Source organism: Ascaphus truei, chromosome 2 (assembly GCF_040206685.1).
Source record: "Ascaphus truei isolate aAscTru1 chromosome 2, aAscTru1.hap1, whole genome shotgun sequence".
NCBI classification, from domain to species: domain Eukaryota; kingdom Metazoa; phylum Chordata; class Amphibia; order Anura; family Ascaphidae; genus Ascaphus; species Ascaphus truei.
The window spans coordinates 183282344-183300720 of record NC_134484.1 but is presented as its reverse complement, the minus strand read 5'-3'; the positions used below and the strand labels follow the sequence as shown (position 1 = coordinate 183300720).

Sequence of the window (18377 nt, the reverse complement as noted above, 5' to 3'; positions counted from 1 at the left end):
TGCAGGATATGAAGTGACAGGATTCCACAAGAAAAATGCCAAGTAGATTTTTACTTACAGAAGTATTTTGCAGTCATTTACATTTATTTAGGAACTATGGAGTGCAATGTTTCAGATACCTTTTACCAGGTGTAAGCAGGGATGCCAACAGATTTCCTGGGGCCCAAAACTAGAGCTTTGCACAGAAATGCACATCTAAGAATTTACACCCAACGTTCATCAATGCCCATTTGTGAGCATTTGAATTGCGGTCATCAGTGCCTTAATTCCTATATAGTGTCCAATGACCTACCAAATTCCAATCAACATATAAAACGGAATATCAGTTCAACTTTCTTCTCAGGTTTCTGCATTTTTACCTGTGCTGCTTTTTAATTTTTGTTTCTCTTGACTTGTCGCCCAAAATCTTTAACCTGCCATGTAAAAATAGAACAAAACCGCATTAGTCTAAAACACCATGGAAAGCGTTAAAATTCACATTTCAACAAAAATATATGCATGATGGTTCCAGCAATGTAGAAAAACACAGGGTCAGATAATGATGGATTTACTAAACACTCTTCGTGATCAGTATACGCCAAGCACCCTCTCCCCTTACCTTTAAGTCAAACCTTAAACGCACCTTTTAAATGAAGCCTTTCAATAGCCTGCAGTCATGGCTACTGTCCCACACCCACAGTCGCTCCTACCAACCAATGTGACCAAGCACTGTCATCTGCTGTACTTATTCCCTCACCTGCTGTGTCTGTAAGTCTCCCAACATGCCACTTAGACTGTAAGCTCTTCGGGGCAGGGATTTCCTTTCCTATTGTTGGATTGTGTTTGTTGCACTTATTGTATTATATTCACTGTACTGTATTGTCTTTTTTGCAAAGCACCGAGTACACTGGGAGATATATAAATAAAGATATACATGTATACATCAGTGGACACGGCCCTTCATTATTACTCACCACCAAGATTAGCTTTACAAGCTACCTGGCCTTTGATAACAATGGGGATAAAGAATTGATGAATGTTGTTTTAAACGTTTATTAGGTACGGTCATGATAATACCATGAAGATATTTAGTATTTTAATAAACTGGCACACAAACAGTTAACTTGAGCTACAAGTACAGCATAAAAATACATGCATTGTTTTATGGCAGGTTAGGGCACTGGCCCTACCTGTTTCTGTGTTTATATAGAAGTGAGCTTAACCTGGGGTTATCAGTGATCCCAACTACAATTATGTGTATTGTATGTCTTTATTTATATAGCGCCATAAATGTATGTGGCATGGGTTCCCCCGGTGCCCCTCTGTTCCCTCACCTTCGCGCGCCGTTGCGCTTAGCAGACGAGGCGGGGACAGGAGCGGACAGGTTGCGGTGTCTGTAGGGAGGTGGGACAACTCGGCGGAGGCTCCGGTGGCTTCCTCCGTCGGCCGCCGCCATTTTCTGTCAGTTGCGCATGCGCGAGGTGTGCGCATGCGCAGTGAGGCGCGCGAGAGGCAAAGAAGCACAGGAGGATCCATAGGGGACTACAAGCCCCATGACACTTAGGGGCATACCACAACTGATACCAGGGAGCCAATAGCGCGGCCCGATTCCCCTGCAGAGAGATATGGATACATTTCGCACGCTGAGCCCACGCTAGTCAGGACCAGGAAGAGCTAGGGGTAGGAGGTGAGTGCAGGGGTCTGTGACCCACTGCATTAGGCCAGCAGCCCCCTAGGCCCCAGTTAGGTCCTGAGCCACCTTATAGCTTGTGGTGCTGTAGGGACAGGCCCTAGGTTAGGGACCCTGCCCCATTAGTGATATTGTCAGTTAGGGACACAGTGGACGCTGCACTTCCCGCCAAGAGGCTTGGGCTCAAGCCTACGCCATTAAGAGAGCAGGACTATCTCCAGGGTGGGATCGCCCCTGATGGATCACCACGCGGGTGAAACCCGGACGTCGTGCAGGGGATCGCCGGATCCTTTGTGAAGATCCTTTTAAGCCCAGATGCCGCCGCACTGGGCAGGTATCGTTATAAAGTGCACCAACAGAGTACTCACACATAGTGGCAGCGCTGACCATGGGACAAGGGTTATACTGTGGACACGGTGTGGGGGTACACGGTGGTGGAAACAGGATATACACTCCTAAGTGGGAGTGGATGACATTTGGGACTTTGGTACAGAGTGGTACAGTTATTGAGTTTATAGCATATGGTTAATGCACGTGTATTGTGTTATGTTGATTCTGCATATAGTAAACGGTTATACTTATACTCCTGTGTATGTGGTTACTATATGTGGGTCCTGTGTAGGGAACATTCTACACTCCTAGAATCCTGCACAGGTGGAGGCGCTGACCGAAGGAACGTTCCAGAGAATCACCCCAGGCTCTCACTAGCGGAGGCTCAGGCCTTCTGTGAGCCTGACAGATATAACGCACCACACACCTGGTAACATATAGGTTCCCCCTCACATACACTCTATATGCGATTGGGTGGGGGAATACCCATTACATGTACATAGCGCTTCACAGTAGTAATACATGTTGTAATCATATAAATAACAGGTCATGGGAATAAGTGCTTCAGACATAAAAGTAACATTAAGGAAGATGAGTTCCTGCTTTGAAGAGCTTACAATCTAATTGGTATGTGTATATTATGGAAGTCTTGTGACAGTACCCAGGCCTACGAAATGCCATGGGGCTGTCAGCCTCACATTCCAGAAATATCGCCTGTGACTAACAGAGAGGTAACATGAAGTTAATTTTGCATTTTCCTTAGACATTCACGCAATATGAGATATCTGGCATATAATACAGTTCACAAGGATGTGGCATATGTATTTATGACCAGGGAGCTTCGCTGATTAAATTGATATCAAGAATGGCAGGTTGGTCTATGTTATATCTCCAGTATCTGTTCTCATACAAAAGTAGAAGTTGCGATGGCATATATCATGAGATATTAGGTATTTTAATCCCTCTGGTGCTTAAGGCCGTGATTATACCCAAAAACACACACAGCGTTGCGAGCAGTGGCGCTGCGTGGCACCAAAACAATTAGCTTTGTACCCCCAATACACCGCGCTACAGAGAAACGATGGCAAAAAATAAAAAATCGATTCCTATCCTTTAAAGTAGCTGTGTTTAAAGAAGCACTGAAATCATTTGTTGATCTTTTTAAATGAGGTGCAAGGGATAGCCACAAACCCCAACTGCTCACTGCAGTATTTCTTTGTTATTGTAAACCTGTAAAAGTCCGTGTTACTTTTACCTTGAACCTCACTTATTAGAAATAAAACTTTAACGGAAACATCGGAGTTTACAATACCATTGCAGGGCAAGGGTTTCAGTAAGCCTAACATAGAAAGGGGCGCCTTGGTGGGCACTCACTGGAAAGAGAGACCATGCACCATATTATTCTCCTGAAAAGGATTTAAAAAAAAAAAAAAGTTAAAACTTTTGAAAAAAAACCCAGTTAAACATGGAAGAGTCTGGGGAAATGTAGCTTAATAAAATGACTAACAGTTATGTGGCAGAGAGTCTGTAAGAATCAAAGTAACAATAAAACCGATGTTTGCGGAGTTCTGTACATACCAGTCGATACTCGTGAACTGATTGGGACAATTGTTATCCAAAGAACTGTAGCACATCTGACAGTACAGTTCTTATAACAGTATACAGATTGGCAGGTACCCTTCGGTTCAGGTGAGGGGAAAAATAAAAGAATGTGTTGAGTAGTGTGGATTGATGCAGTAAGTGCAGTTATACGGTACCAACCAAGCACTTAATCACAGGCAGTCAACCAAACTAATTAACTAAGTTTGTACAGTTGTGGCCAGATGTGCTATGTCTGAAGTAGAGGGATGAAAAGCAAAATGAAAATGCACAAAAACTATGCTTTGGGAAAAAAATTGTGGTGCTGCTTTCCATGTCATGATTTATTTGAGCCAATAGCACTGAGAAAGTGAAAACACCAAAGAATTCTCTCGTGATAAAGTGAAAGGTCAAATACCTGACCTGCCATTTTCTCACAACACATTTCCTGTGTGAGAGCGCACGCAAGCGGTAGAGAGCGATAAATTAGAATACATTTTGCATATTTAATTTAGCTTATTATCTACATTACATTAAGCTAAATTAGGAGAATGTAACAGGTGTTTTCAGTGGCAGACTTGCATTTCTGCCACCTGTAGGTAGGGACGTCACAACAACGCGACGCCACAACATCATATGATGCTGCGTTGTCGTGACACTATGAGGGCCAGGAGAGGTAGGACACACACACACACACAAATTGCCTCCCCAAAAAATTGCCGCTACAGCCTTCTCAGCCTAACGGGAAATCACCGACTGGCTGTTTCAATTTAGAAGGCAAATCCTAGTTGGTTTCCTAGGCCTCGTGCTAAATTATTCCCCTTTAAAAGGCAACTGTTCATTCCTAAACGTGCAACAATTCCCAATGCTCAAGATGCAATACATACTGCATGTGCGTTTCTAGTATTTGACACTTAAAATCTAAGAGCCAAGAAATATTACATGGGCTGTTAAATTTCTGTGCAGCTGCGAGATTTAAGCACGGAAATGATGCAATTATGACATATGGAAGGCAGGAGATGTAAAGATAAGTACAAATAAATCTTTAAAAATGGGAAGAAGAAGAAGAAGAAGAAGAAGAACCAGATGAACGCTCATGAGATGCAAGTTTCTGGGCTGCATAGTGATATTGCTTTTAAAAAAAGGTATTGAGAACACTTTATTCAATCAGCTAGGGCATTTTTGTTTAGGGTTTAAGTGGTTGTGCATGTATTGGTAGTATAGCAACTATAAGAAATGATTTTCTAGAGGTAATCAATCTTTCACTTTTTTATTACCCTCATGGCAATAAAGCGTTTGCAAATGTAAGAGGAAAAATTCAGTAACAGAAAGCATCAAGCCTAGAAAATGCTATTTAAACCCAGAAAGAAAATAGAGCTAGAACTCACCCAAACAACAAAATTATCTCATGTCATGCAACTGATGAAGATCTTGTGACACAAATAACTCCACTATCTAATCCTTCATAAGTCATTTCCGACATGCCCATGACACTTTTCAGCTCTGCTGCTGAATAAGGTTTAAGGTTTATGTTAACCAAACTCCTGCAGTGCTTGAAAGCAGAGGGATAGAACTCAGAGGCAAAGGGCAGCTCTTCTACAATATTGTGTGTAGCATAAGGGAACAGTGAAAGAAACGAGAGGACTGGGCATACATAAAAGGCAAAATGTGGTGCAATTCGGAGAAAAAACAGACCCTTATGTAACAAACAAAAACATTGTTTTTCCTTTGATACTTATGGTGCAGCATTTGTGCTCCAGAATTGCAATTTTGCCTTGATACATAATCTACATTGTGTTCAGCAAGAGCAGTCACACAGGAGACATTAAAGCTACAGACCAAGCTATATCCTATGTGTTTTATTTAATAAATCAGTTCTGTGCTATGAAAAAATACTTGCAGCATTAAAAAAACATAACAGACATTTTTAATGTATTATAATGTAACAGGAATTTTTTGTTTCTATAGAAACCATTTACAAAGTCATATCCCCTTCCTTTCTGAAACAGGCTCTGGCACACCCCTTTTTGAAGTGAAACTTCCTTAGTGGCACCTCATTCGAACTGGGGCAAAAATGGATTGTGGAGACAGAAATGAAACGGATGTGACGTCAGTGCTGGCAGTTGAGGCCGGGCTGTGTTCTGGCTCAGCCCGACCCCAACACTGACATCACACCCGCTCAATATCGCCGCCGGCGCCGCTCCTAATGGCCACCGCACCCCCCATACAGCCGCTGAGATAGCGATAGCCGCCGGCGCCGCTCATAACGGCCGCCGTTCCCCGCCCGCTGCCGCGCATGCGCGATGGCGCCACTGACTCCAATCACCACGGGAGTGGGGAGGGGGTGGCGCGCAGCCGCTATCTGCCCCCGGCGGGTGCAGGCCCAGCAGCACACTGACCTGGTGCTCCTGCAGGTCTTCCCGCAGCGCCGGCAAGCTCACGGCCGCTGTTCCCGGGCCGCTGCCATGCCGCGCATTACTAATGGTGAGGTGGCGGGGGCTGCGCATGCACAGAAGCGGCTGGCAGCGGCGCCGTTCCCCCAACATGTCCGCTGCCAGGCCGCGCATGCGCAGTAGTCATGGGGACGCAGTGGAAATACACGCATGCGGCTGGCAGCGGCGCCGTTCCCCCCACACGCCAGCGACGCGCATGCGCAGTAATGATGCAGCACGGTAGTTATGGCGACGCTCAAGACGCCACGGCTCTCCTCACAGGGACACTGCAGCCCACACTGTTCCCCGGGGCCCTATGCAGGCCCTTATCTCCCGCGGCCTCTCCTCCCGGTGCATGTCCGTGTCCCTGCAGGCCTCCCCCGTACGCTGCCTGTGGGATGAGCCGCTGCGGGTCAGTCTCAGGCCTGAGCTCCGGGCAGGAGGTGACTGTGACTGGTGAAGGCGGGGAGACCTTCACCTCCCTGGGCCGGTACCGGGCGGGGAGCTGGAGCTGAGCCGCTCCCCGGCCCTACAGGGCGGCAGCTTCTGTGGGGTAGAGCTAGAGGGGCACCTGTGGTTCCTGCAGCCATGTACTCCCTTCAGGAGGCTGCTCCGGAGGGATGTGCAGACCCCCCTCCGCCTGGAACTCGCTCTGTACCAGTCCCACGAGCCGTCCGGCCGCCTGCTGGCCACGGCCGCCCAGGAGAATAGCTTCATGCGGGAGGGGGTGACACGGAGCCCGGTGCGGGAGGGAAGGGTCCGGGGCAGCCTCTTCCTGCCGCCCGGTGAGTGTGTGCCTGGACTGGGGAGATCGGGTGTATCATTAGGGGTAGGGCAGGGGGTATTGGTGTTGCTATATCATTTGGGGTGGGGGACAGGGGTTATTCGGTTGTATCATTAGGAGGAGAGCAGGGGGTATTGGGGTTGGGATTCATGGAGCTGTATTGGGGGTGAATAGGTTAGTGGGATATGTGAGGTGCAGGGGGGCTTCGCATACGTCGCGCTCGCACGCACACGGTCACACGCACGCACACGGTCACACGCACGCACACGGTCACACGCACGCACACACAGTCACACGCACACACACACACACAGTCACACACACAGTCACACGCAGCACGCACAGTCACACGCAGCACACACAGTCACACGCACGCACACAGTCACACAGTCACACGCAGCACACAGTCACACAGTCACACGCAGCACACACAGTCACACGCAGCACACACAGTCACACGCAGCACACACAGTCACACGCAGCACACACAGTCACACGCACGCACACAGTCACACGCACGCACACAGTCACACGCACGCACACAGTCACACGCACGCACACAGTCACACGCACGCACACAGTCACACGCACGCACACAGTCACACGCACGCACACAGTCACACAGTCACACGCAGGCACACAGTCACACGCACGCACACAGTCGCACACAGTCACACAGTCACACGCAGCACACACAGTCACACGCAGCACACACAGTCACACGCACGCACACAGTCACACGCACGCACACAGTGTCACACAGTGTCACACAGTGTCACACAGTGTCACACAGTGTCACACAGTGTCACACAGTGTCACACAGTGTCACACAGTGTCACACAGTGTCACACGCACACACACAGTCGCACGCACAGTCACGCGCACATGCACAGTCACACGCACATGCACAGTCACGCACAGTCACGCGCACATGCACAGTCAGGCGCACATGCACAGTCACGCGCACAGTCACACACACGCATGCACGCACAGTCACACGCACGCACAGTCACACGCAGCACACAGTCGCACGCACACACATACGCACAGTCACGCGCACGCACAGTCACGCGCACATGCACAGTCACGCGCACATGCACAGTCGCACGCACAGTCGCACGCACACAGTCACAGTCACATGCAGCACACACAGTCACACAGTCACATACACGCACACACAGTCACAAACACGCACACACAGTCACGCACGCACACATACAGTCACGTGCACGCACAGTCACGCGCACGCACAGTCACGCGCACGCACAGACAGTCGCACGCACAGTCGCATGCACAGTCGCACGCACAGTCGCACGCACAGTCGCACGCACAGTCGCACGCACACAGTCACACAGTCACATGCAGCACACACAGTCACACAGTCGCACACACACAGTCACACAGTCACATGCAGCACACACAGTCACACAGTCACATACACGCACACACAGTCACAAACACGCACACACAGTCACGCACGCACACGCGCACATACAGTCACGTGCACGCACAGTCACGCGCACGCACAGACAGTCGCACGCACAGTCGCACGCACAGTCGCACGCAGTCGCACGCACAGTCACACGCACAGTCTCACGCACAGTCACACGCACAGTCACACGAGGAATTCACGCTTTGTGCAAATACAAGGGATGTGTACGCACGTTCTAAGTCAAATTTATTTGCGTTTTGTCAATGAAATTATATTTTGATTTTTAATTAAAACATCACCAATACAAATACAATTTCAGTGACAAAAGTCAAAGAAGTTTCACTTACTATGCGCGTGCACAGCACACACAGCTTTTTTTTTTGTATTTTTTACCCTGCCCTCCCTCTAGCAGTGTACCAATTGTATATAGTGACTGCCTGGTCACATCATCGTCCACACAGACCTTTGCATTTTTGATCCTCTTCTACTGCACTGAGGGCAATTTAGTGGAACCCCCAGCTGAATTTTCGCCCATCAATCACAGGAGAACGGATCGATCGGCAACGTAACTAATGATTTATCATTGTGTGTATTGGTGCACATATTAAAAAGGGGGAGGAAAAAAACGGCAGCTTGGACTGCTACTTTAAGTTATACCCAACAAATCAGATCCTGCTACCAGTTACCTCATACCTCCAGGTTCAACTATTGGAAGTCAATAGAGGGATTGATTAAACAGTTTTTGTCTACTTATGGAATAGATGTATCATACAGGGAACAAAACAGCAAAGATGCAGTTACCTTATGAGCAAAATCAACTAATATGTTTGTTGGGGTGAGTAAGTAATTTTTAGCTCAACTGTTTGGCGATATGACTACTGTTTGCGTTTATAGACTAAATGTCTTTGTACCTTTATTTGGGGGGAAAGAAAGTATTAATCCAACAGTTGGAGAATGCATTAATTTTTCACGGAACTCAAAGCAGTAAAAAAAATCGTGTTCAGGATAAATGGAGGGCCAAATTGTACCAATGTGTTTTAAAAATACGGTTTGTTGCATGGGAATGTCAATACAATTTGAAGCAATCAACCCTCCAATTGCATATACACTGCTGTCAGAAGCCAACACGGCTTAGCTTTGACTAGACTGTATTTTATCAACAGTCAAATTACATAACATCTGCTGCTGGAGAAGTTCCAGTGAGAAGGGATTCAACCAATTGGATATAGAAACCGACAATAAAACTCTCAGCTCCAACATTACACTGAGTGCAGCCAACAAACTTCAAGTTACTGACGTCAGAGTACCCAGCAATCCCACCAACTTTGCCAATACCTTTGGTACATGGATAAGGACACAAAGCAAAATGGCCTCGACCTGCATTATATTTTTACCTTGGAGCCAAATAGCTGGTGTGTTTTTCACAAATGTAATAAAACAATGAAAACAAACCTTCAAATAATTCATCTACACTTGCGTACACTGACATGTTGTTTAGCATGGACAAGTTTACCTTGTTCAGTGAACATCAAGAGCACCGACACACTGTCTGTATGACGTTGCTTGAACATCAAACCTTTTTAAATTTCTATGTGTAACTGTAACAGGGGAGTAAGCCCTGTTCAAGTAATGTGCCTTTAATCTAGCAGTGTGGTGGTTAACTGCTGGTAGTCAATTAAGAAACACCACCTGCCTGATTTAGATTGCTTACAAAAGTCTGTCCTGTGAGACAGGAAGTGACTCCTTAGCTCTGAATGAGAGCTGACCTTTGGAGATACAGAGGAGTGGTTCTTGAGACTCCCAGGAGAGCCTGACCAAGAGAACACACATCTCTGGAACTGACCGGTCTTGAGCTCTGCCCAGCATAGCTGATTGCAAGACACCAAATAAGACTTCTAAACCTGGGTGCTGATATTTTCTGTGCACGCACGGGTGCGGTTCCAGGAGAGCAGAGAAGCTTACTCTACAGCAAGAAACAGATAAGACTTACATAATTAAGAGACTGCTTATATCTGCTTATTTCATGCTATATGTTTTGGGGCTGCGAGACATGCTTGACTTAGGGAGTTGTGAATTAATTGCATGGTATTTTCACTAGAGATACTCCCAAGTGAATAGAAGCTTTGTTCCCCCCTCTGTGTTTGGATGATTTCCTGATGAAAAGGAAAAGGCACAATAAAGCCTATTATAATTTCACCTTATAAAAAGTCTCCAATTGTGTACCTCTGTGAACGTCCATCTACATATGGTGTCCGAGGTGGGACAAGAGGTGTCTTTGAAGCTAAAAAGGACCGGAGATTTTTATGTGAAATTTTTTGTTATGCTTTTTGCCTACAAACAGTCTGAAAAAAAAAAAAACCCTCATGCAGCAGAGATCAGAGTTAAAGGGATACACACTGCACTGAAACTTACAAAAACCCAGAAGAGACTGCTTAAGTAGCTAAACCTTATTTTGCCTATCACAAAGTGTAATATGGTCATTGAAATAGGGGTTTTCCCTTCCAGCCATAGTCAGGGTTCAAGAAGGGAGTCAGCCCTTAAAAAAAGGATAGGTGTTTTTTGTTTTCAAAAGTTTCACTGAAGCAGTGAATACAGATGGTGACCCACGAGTGGTACTGATTTTGCAAATAAAGGTTGCCACACCGCATAGGGCTACCAGCTGTGAATGGAGTATATGCAGAAAAGTGTGACAATTGATACAAGACTGTGCTGAAGCAGGGGAATTTTTAGCAAACAAATGCTGAGTGTTGAGTCACCCTGCCGGGAATGAAAGATTGTTGTTTTTTTCTGCAAGTAAAAAAGTCTGCCTATATATCTTCGGAGCAAAACAGATACCCAAAGTGTGAAGTGTGAATGCCATAATACCCAAAGATGAGACTGAAAATTACTGAACTCAGGCAGAAAATCAAATTCTGTTGCTGAAGCGGAGAGATTGCACCTAGCAAGTAAATGGTGTAGAGCAAATAGACTTTTTTTACCTAGCAACTGCACATCTTGTATACCTGATAAGAGAAAATGCATGCTGATATTGAAAAAAAAAATTCCCAAGAAAGAAAAGTCTACAGAGATGCCTGTGAGAGCTACGACCTCTACAAGGAAAATATGCCCATCTGTAGGACTACCACAATTGGGGGTTCTAGCAAATACAGTGGCAACAGCTGCAATAGTGCCTCCTGAGGTCAGGAAGAAAATTACACCTGATAGCCTAAAAATGGAGGACAAGATGCAGTGTTCCTGTAATGAACCCTACCCCATGGAAGAGTGGTCCTTCCAGTCCAATAAAGAGGAACACATCTCTTACGGGGAACCCGAACCGAGTCACACGCACAAAACAGCCCAAGAATGGTGGGGGTGCCTGAACTCGGCACGAACAGAAAAGACCGCTCCCTTTGACGAATATGATCAGCAGGAGACAGAGCGGGAGCAGCAGATCACCTAATATTTCTGTCAGCTAAAGCAACTGCAAGAAAAGCCTGGCGTATATAATGAAGCCGCTAAAATTTCAAATGAAGATGGAGACCCTAATATCCCTGAAGGGACGGTGTCATCCAAATCAAAAAGGCGGAAAAAAAACCAAAAGCAGTTCTTCACTTACCGTGGAAGGAACAGACACGTCCACAGATCCTGTGGAGGAAAAGGGGGACCGAGTTGCCCTGCAGCCTAGAGAAAATGGAGAATTCGTCCCACAGTTAACCGAATATTCAGAGGGGCCAAGGCAGAAGTCGTGTACCCCAAAGAAGTGTCTGTCCGGTGCCAACAGTGAGGAACCCTCAACCAGTCATCCCAGGGAAGCGGAGCCGGAACCAGTGAGTGACGATCCCTTGACCAGCCCTGAAGACGCCCTGAAAATTGCCAGGCATGACTGATCTGCTCTGTGAAGAATTGGAAAGGGAGAGAAAAATAATGCTGAGCTACAGAAGACTATGCTCGCAATTTACTCTGCGGCCAAGACCGAATTGGAGGATCTCAAGACTGAGCTAGATACTGCAAAGGCTACTATTTCCGCCATGGATGAAAAGCAGAGCCAATCGGATAAAATGGTGGCTACGCTAAAGCGGAAGTATGAGGAGGCACTGAAGCAGATGTCAGTCTTCCAGCAAGAGGTTCACACTCTTCATATAGAGCTTGATGCCTCACATCATGAGACCAACAGCTGCCGCACAGACCTGGAAGTTTCCAGAAAGGATCTACACAGTCTCACTGAGGAGCTGGACATTGCTAAAGAAACTATTGGTAATCTTGATACAGATCTCAAAGTCTCTCAGAAGGAGCTTCAGACCCTCAACCTAGAGAAGGAAGTCTCACGCCAGGAGAGTGTCATTCTCAAAGCAGATGTGCGTAAATGGGAGGACTGCAAAGAAGCCCTGAAGAATACAGAGACTGAAAAAAGAGAAAATTCAAGATTAAAAAGAGAAGTACATTTTCAGTTTACAGAAGAAGTCAAGGAAAAGTTTGAAGCAGAGCACCAACTGTAGAACCAACTTCAAGGTCTGCGTACACACCTCCAGTATGTTGAGGAGAAGCAGCAAACGCTGCAGGAAGAAAAGCTGCAGGCTGCTAAAGAAATTCAAGTGCTGCAGGAACGTCTGATGACCCAGTATGTCCCCGCAAAGCAGCATGAGAAACTGAAGGCTACCCTGAGCATCACCAAAGCAACGCTAAAAGCCAAGCTTAGAACCCAGGTGACGCGGCACAAAAGGGAGCACAAGAAGGTCCAGAAACTGAAACAAGTAACTGTGGCCCAAGCAAAGAAGTTCATAGTGCTCCACAATGCAATAAAAATGTGGAGGCAGGCTCAGAGAAAGCAAAGCATGCAGATAAATTCCCTGAGAAGAGACTTGCAAGACGCACTCAAAAAACAGGGATCACTCGTGGATAAGATTACAGTCCTACAAGGACAAGTATTGACCCTGACTAACCGTCAGTATCCCACAGCCTCAAAAACCCATGAAGACAAGGGTACAGTGAGAGCTGGGAATACTGCTCATCTGAAAGACAAGGTTGCAAAATTTGAACCAGCTAAACAAGCACTAGCAAAACCTTCAGCCACCCAGCAGGCAATAAAAGAAGGTACACGTGCTGAATTAAAACCAGAAGAATCCTTAGCTGATGAAGCTGAAAAGATGGGACATTCTCTGGAAGTGGGTGTGGAATTGCAACTTAATCTAAAAAGGGCTGTTTTTAAACGCTCTGCAACTGCTGCCATACAGTATGCCTACAATAAGACGAGCACCCGACGCGAGGGAAATCTCATGACCGCGCACGTAGAAAAAAAGACTATACTTGGAGAAAGTCCTCCTCGAGCAACTGAGGGGTGCTGATCTCAAACACCTTCAGGAGGAGACACGAATAAACTGGAGAAAGGGCTCCAATCCCAAAAGGACTGAGGGTTCTCTTCCTCCATCCACTCTCATTCAAGTCACTGAGATATCTAGAATGAGAGTGGAAGGATGGGCTTTGGCCGTGGTAAGCCCGAGCTTCCCACAAACAGGGGAGGTATGTAACAGGGGAGTAAGCCCTGTTCAAGTAATGTGCCTTTAATCTAGCAGTGTGGTGGTTAACTGCTGGTAGTCAATTAAGAAACACCACCTGCCTGATTTAGATTGCTTACAAATGCCTGTCCTGTGAGACAGGAAGTGACTCCTTAGCTCTGAATGAGAGCTGACCTTTGGAGATACAGAGGAGTGTTCTTGAGACTCCCAGGAGAGACTGACCAAGAGAACACACATCTCTGGAGCTGACCGGTCTTAAGCTCTGCCCAGCATAGCTGATTGCAAGACACCAAATAAGACTTCTAAACCTGGATGCTGATATTTTCTGTGCACGCACGGGTGCGGTTCCAGGAGAGCAGAGAAGCTTACTCTAAAGCAAGAATCAGATAAGACTTACATAATTAAGAGACTGCTTATATCTGCTTATTTCATGCTATATGTTTTGGGGCTGCGAGACATGCTTGACTTAGGGAGTTGTCAATTAATTGCATGGTATTTTCACTAGAGATACTCCCAAGTGAATAGAAGCTTTGTTCCCCCCTCTGTGTTTGGATGATTTCCTGATGAAAAGGAAAAGGCACAATAAAGCCTATTATAATTTCACCTTATAAAGTCTCCAATTGTGTACCTCTGTGAACGTCCGTCTACAGTAACGGTGTTTGCCCGGGCCAATCTCATATTGCCCCCCCCCCCTGTGTGGACACTGACCCATGTTACAAGGCATAATAGTGTGGTGCACCTGCTGGCTTACAGGACTCCTGAGTCTCCCGCTTGATGGTGTTATGGGGAATGGCATCAGGACTGGCTTATGAGGTAATGCTGAGTTATACTCACTCATGGTACAGCGCCTCCATCTCTTCCAGACCCCCAGCATAGTTGGGAGGAGTCTCTAAAAGAGAACCTCTATGTGGACCTTCTTCCTAAGTGACCCCACACACAGGACAGAAGCGATATCTTTCTTTGGCATCCTTTATTGTCCTCAGCATAGGCAGACTGCCCATCATTGCAGCCTGGGCACTAGCCGCTCATCTTAGGTTGCCAACCCAAAGGAAGTCCCTGACCGTACACTCCCAGGCAAGGGCACTGAAAGCAGGTCTAGCTCTTCCCTTACTCCCTGATGGAGTAAGAGGTATAGTCTTCCACACCACTCCCTTGAGGGAGGGCCACAAACACTGCCAGAGCCCTGACAGGTTGCTGGATAGACTCACCTCACTCAGGCGGTGAGGCACACTGACTAAATTCAGGAAGTGCTGCATATTATATAGATTCAGTAGGCCCTGCCCCTGTGTCACTGTAAGTGGACACAGAGCCTGATGTCACTTCCTTCACTGAATAATACACAGCACAGGAGGTGAGGGCAAACCCCATGATTACTCCTGGCAAACCTGCCCTTAACAGGTATTATTGCACAGGAGGAGAAAGACATGTAACCCAAAAACTACACAGGGCTACATATGTAAGTCAGGTTATTCCTTTTCCTTGAGAAAATCAACTAGAGTGACGAAACGCGTTGGACATCACGTAACAGCGCAGAAACGCGGGCACGTTTTGTGCGAAGCAACTAGTATTACTTGTTGCTCTACATCTGGGGATAGAGGCACCCTTTTTCACATACACATCTGGTGCCCTGCAAGGACTCATACGCAGTAAGCCTCAACTCAAACTGAGGTCTGACACGCGGGAAGTGATTTTGTGCCACAGGAGGGAATTGATTTTACAACATCAGAACATCAGTGTAACCGGAGCGCACGTTTAGGAGGTATATTCCGTGCTTCAACAGATCTGTCATCAGCACACCCACATCACCAGTGAGAAGGGAGATTCTCTAGTGAGTGTTTATTCTTTACTGGGCTAACATTAGCCACATGGACTGTTATTGACAATCACCAATCCTGTTGTTGGCCATCTTTCCCCATGATATCTTGCTTCCTTGCTCCACATCCCCTTCTATATGTCACTTGTTAATTGCTGCCATCTGCTTATATAAGATATACTATTGCTTTTTAATCACACAGGTCAACCACTAGTCCTTTTGACTACTCTGGTCATTTAATAAACTTTACATATATATTATTTATACCATACGGAACTGGCGCTTCTTTTTTCTTGTTTTCTGTTTACATTTGGTCAGGCTTGACCACACAGAAGCTTCGCCTATTCCGTACAGACTTTCCCTATGCTAGAATCATTTGATGCTCACAGTATTCACTTGTTACACGTATTTAATTCTTCTTTTACATTACAAATATATAGAATTAATTTGCACATTTTAGCACTACTATTCACTCACTAGCGCTACTAATTGTTTCTGTGTTTGTATTCCTTTACCATGCCTGACATCGGGAAACACAGATCAGGACCACATGAGCAGGGCACTAATACTCTGCTGGCGAAGACATTCTAGCAGCAAAAGGGTTATTATAAGCCATCTTTCAACCTGTACATGTATACATGAGTACATATCTGCCAACTTAACCCCAAGTGTAATAATGATCCAGTCTGGTATTTCTTCCGATACTGTGTACACACACACACACACACACACATTACAAGAGAATTGCGATCCCGAGCGGTGACGTGTCGCGCCGGTGAGCCAATCAGCGGCGGGGGCGCGAGCTGTCAGAGCTTCCCCCACCTCCAAAAGGTAGGGGGGGGGGAGAAGAGAGCGCGAGAGAGAGAGCGCGAGAGCGTGTTTACCTTCTGGCAGCAGCACTCTCCTGCAGCCCGGGAGACCGACCCCCGCAGCAGCCATCCGCTGGGAGGGGGTGGGGGGGGGGGTTATCGGACGGGAGCTGGGCAGAGGGCATGTGGAGGAGTAGGACGGAGAGCGAGGGCATGTGGGGGGGGGTCCCTCCTGCAGCCCTGGAAACCCCCGCTGCAGCCCTCCGCACAAACCACGCCCCCCGGCCGCCACACCCGCTCCCTACAGACCGCATATAGCGGTCAAGTGCCTCTCCACGCACCGCCTGTCTGCAGTGCGGGCGCATGGTCTGAGGCAGCGGGGCCTTAGCCTAACTATAGAACATTTGCTAACAGACTAGAAATTCAGGAATGGATTGTTAAAATCACACTATTGACACAAAGTTACTTGACAGAGATAAGCTCCTATTACACAGTTACCCAACAGGATAACTTAACAGTTTCTGGTTTCACCATGCTGCAGGAGTTGAAGTACAGTATGTATGTATGTATGTCTTTATTTATATATAGCGCCAAAAATGTACTCAGTGCTTCACAAAGAATACAGTACAGGGATTTAAAATACATTAAGTGCAGTAAAATCAGGATATAGGAAAGGAAATCCCTGCCTCGAAGAGCTTACAATCTAAGAGGTTTGAGGGGAAACTTAGAGGCAGCAGGTGAGGGAATAAGTATTGATATGATTTCGTTTTAGTTCAACCTAAATTTCCCTCTATTTAAAGAAAATGGGACTTGGCATAAAACCTGTTTAAATGGAACTCTACATGTTCCTCTTTAACTATAGGTTTACTACTTGCACATAACACAGCAATTACTGGCTGAGAGAAATAACTGCAGAGATACAAGATGTTGTTTGAAGGCAAGCACGGGTTCTAAAAAGGGAAGATCAGCCTGGGAGTCATAATGCTGAACAATCAGGGAGTTAAAAGGAGGAACATGGTGACCTCTTCACCTCCGCTGAACCGTGTAGTGAAGCGGAAACTTTTCTCAGGGAGAAAGCAGCATATACATATTTCTTTCCGCTACACATCAGGGAGGATCAATGAGATATAAAGGAGTTGTCCAATTCGCGAACGGTGAAATCGGCAATCTAAACATTGATATTGAAATTAAAGTCCCTTTACACTGTAGGACCAATGTGTGTGGGTGGGTGTCCCAATGTTTCAGAAGTTCCCCAGCGCATGCATAGTTATTATATCACTATCCTGCACTGGGGGGGAGGAGGGGGAAGCTTCACTTTCATAACTGTCACAAGGAACCAAGTCACTGACCGCTTGGCACTTTTGCCTTACTGAATATTTCACTTCCTACATTGCATAGTGCCACAAAGAAGAGCCGCGGCTAATAACCCGGTGCACAGAGCACCCTGCTCTTGCAAACACTCTGCAGAAGAGCACTGCCACCCCTGGAAGCAGCGCGTGTTACCCGCTGGTGAGGTCCTGCTGCACAGTCAGCAGCCGCTCCCGCAGGCTCTCCAACATCTCTCCTCCGGCACTGGCGCAGAGCTGGAGAGAGGCGCTGATTACCCCGGGGGGCCTGCGCGCGCAGCACAGGCAAACCCTGCCTCCTTGTGTAACCCTGCCTCCTTGTGTAACCCCGCCCCCCTGAGCCAGCTGATAGCGCGTCAGAGTCACGAGTGGAGGGGGCGGAGCCTGGAGAACAACAATAACCCCCGTGTGATGTCGCAATGGCCAAGGAAGAAAGGAGACTGGTGACTGAGAGATGTGACGTCACAATCCCGCCCGGCGCTGCAGCAGGAGGAATTTCTTTGCATTGCCTCCAGGAGAGGGCAGCAGCTCCACAGTACAAGACACGGCATGCAGGTGTTAGCCACAACATATTTATACTGTAATTAAACGAAGGCCTTTGATGTGTCAGAGTCCAGCTCTGCATGGTAAAGCGAGCAGCGCAGAGCTGGGCTCTGAAACATCAAAGCCATATAGTTTTTATTAAGGCGTGC

The 18377-nt window shown here is 46.9% G+C and overlaps 1 protein-coding gene across 1 annotated transcript in view; it reads right to left on the bottom strand.

The window, feature by feature from the left end:
* Nucleotides 1-17998, bottom strand: part of DTNBP1 (dystrobrevin binding protein 1) — a 216737-nt gene extending 198739 nt beyond the window's left edge. Inside the window, exons 1-2 of the mRNA XM_075585658.1 lie at nucleotides 17843-17998; nucleotides 360-413 (exon numbers count right to left, since the gene is read on the bottom strand). Of these exons, the coding sequence (XP_075441773.1) occupies nucleotides 360-413; nucleotides 17843-17898 (110 nt within the window). The 5' untranslated portion in view covers nucleotides 17899-17998. The remainder of the gene's footprint in view (nucleotides 1-359; nucleotides 414-17842) is intronic.
* Between the last annotated feature and the right edge of the window lie 379 nt (nucleotides 17999-18377).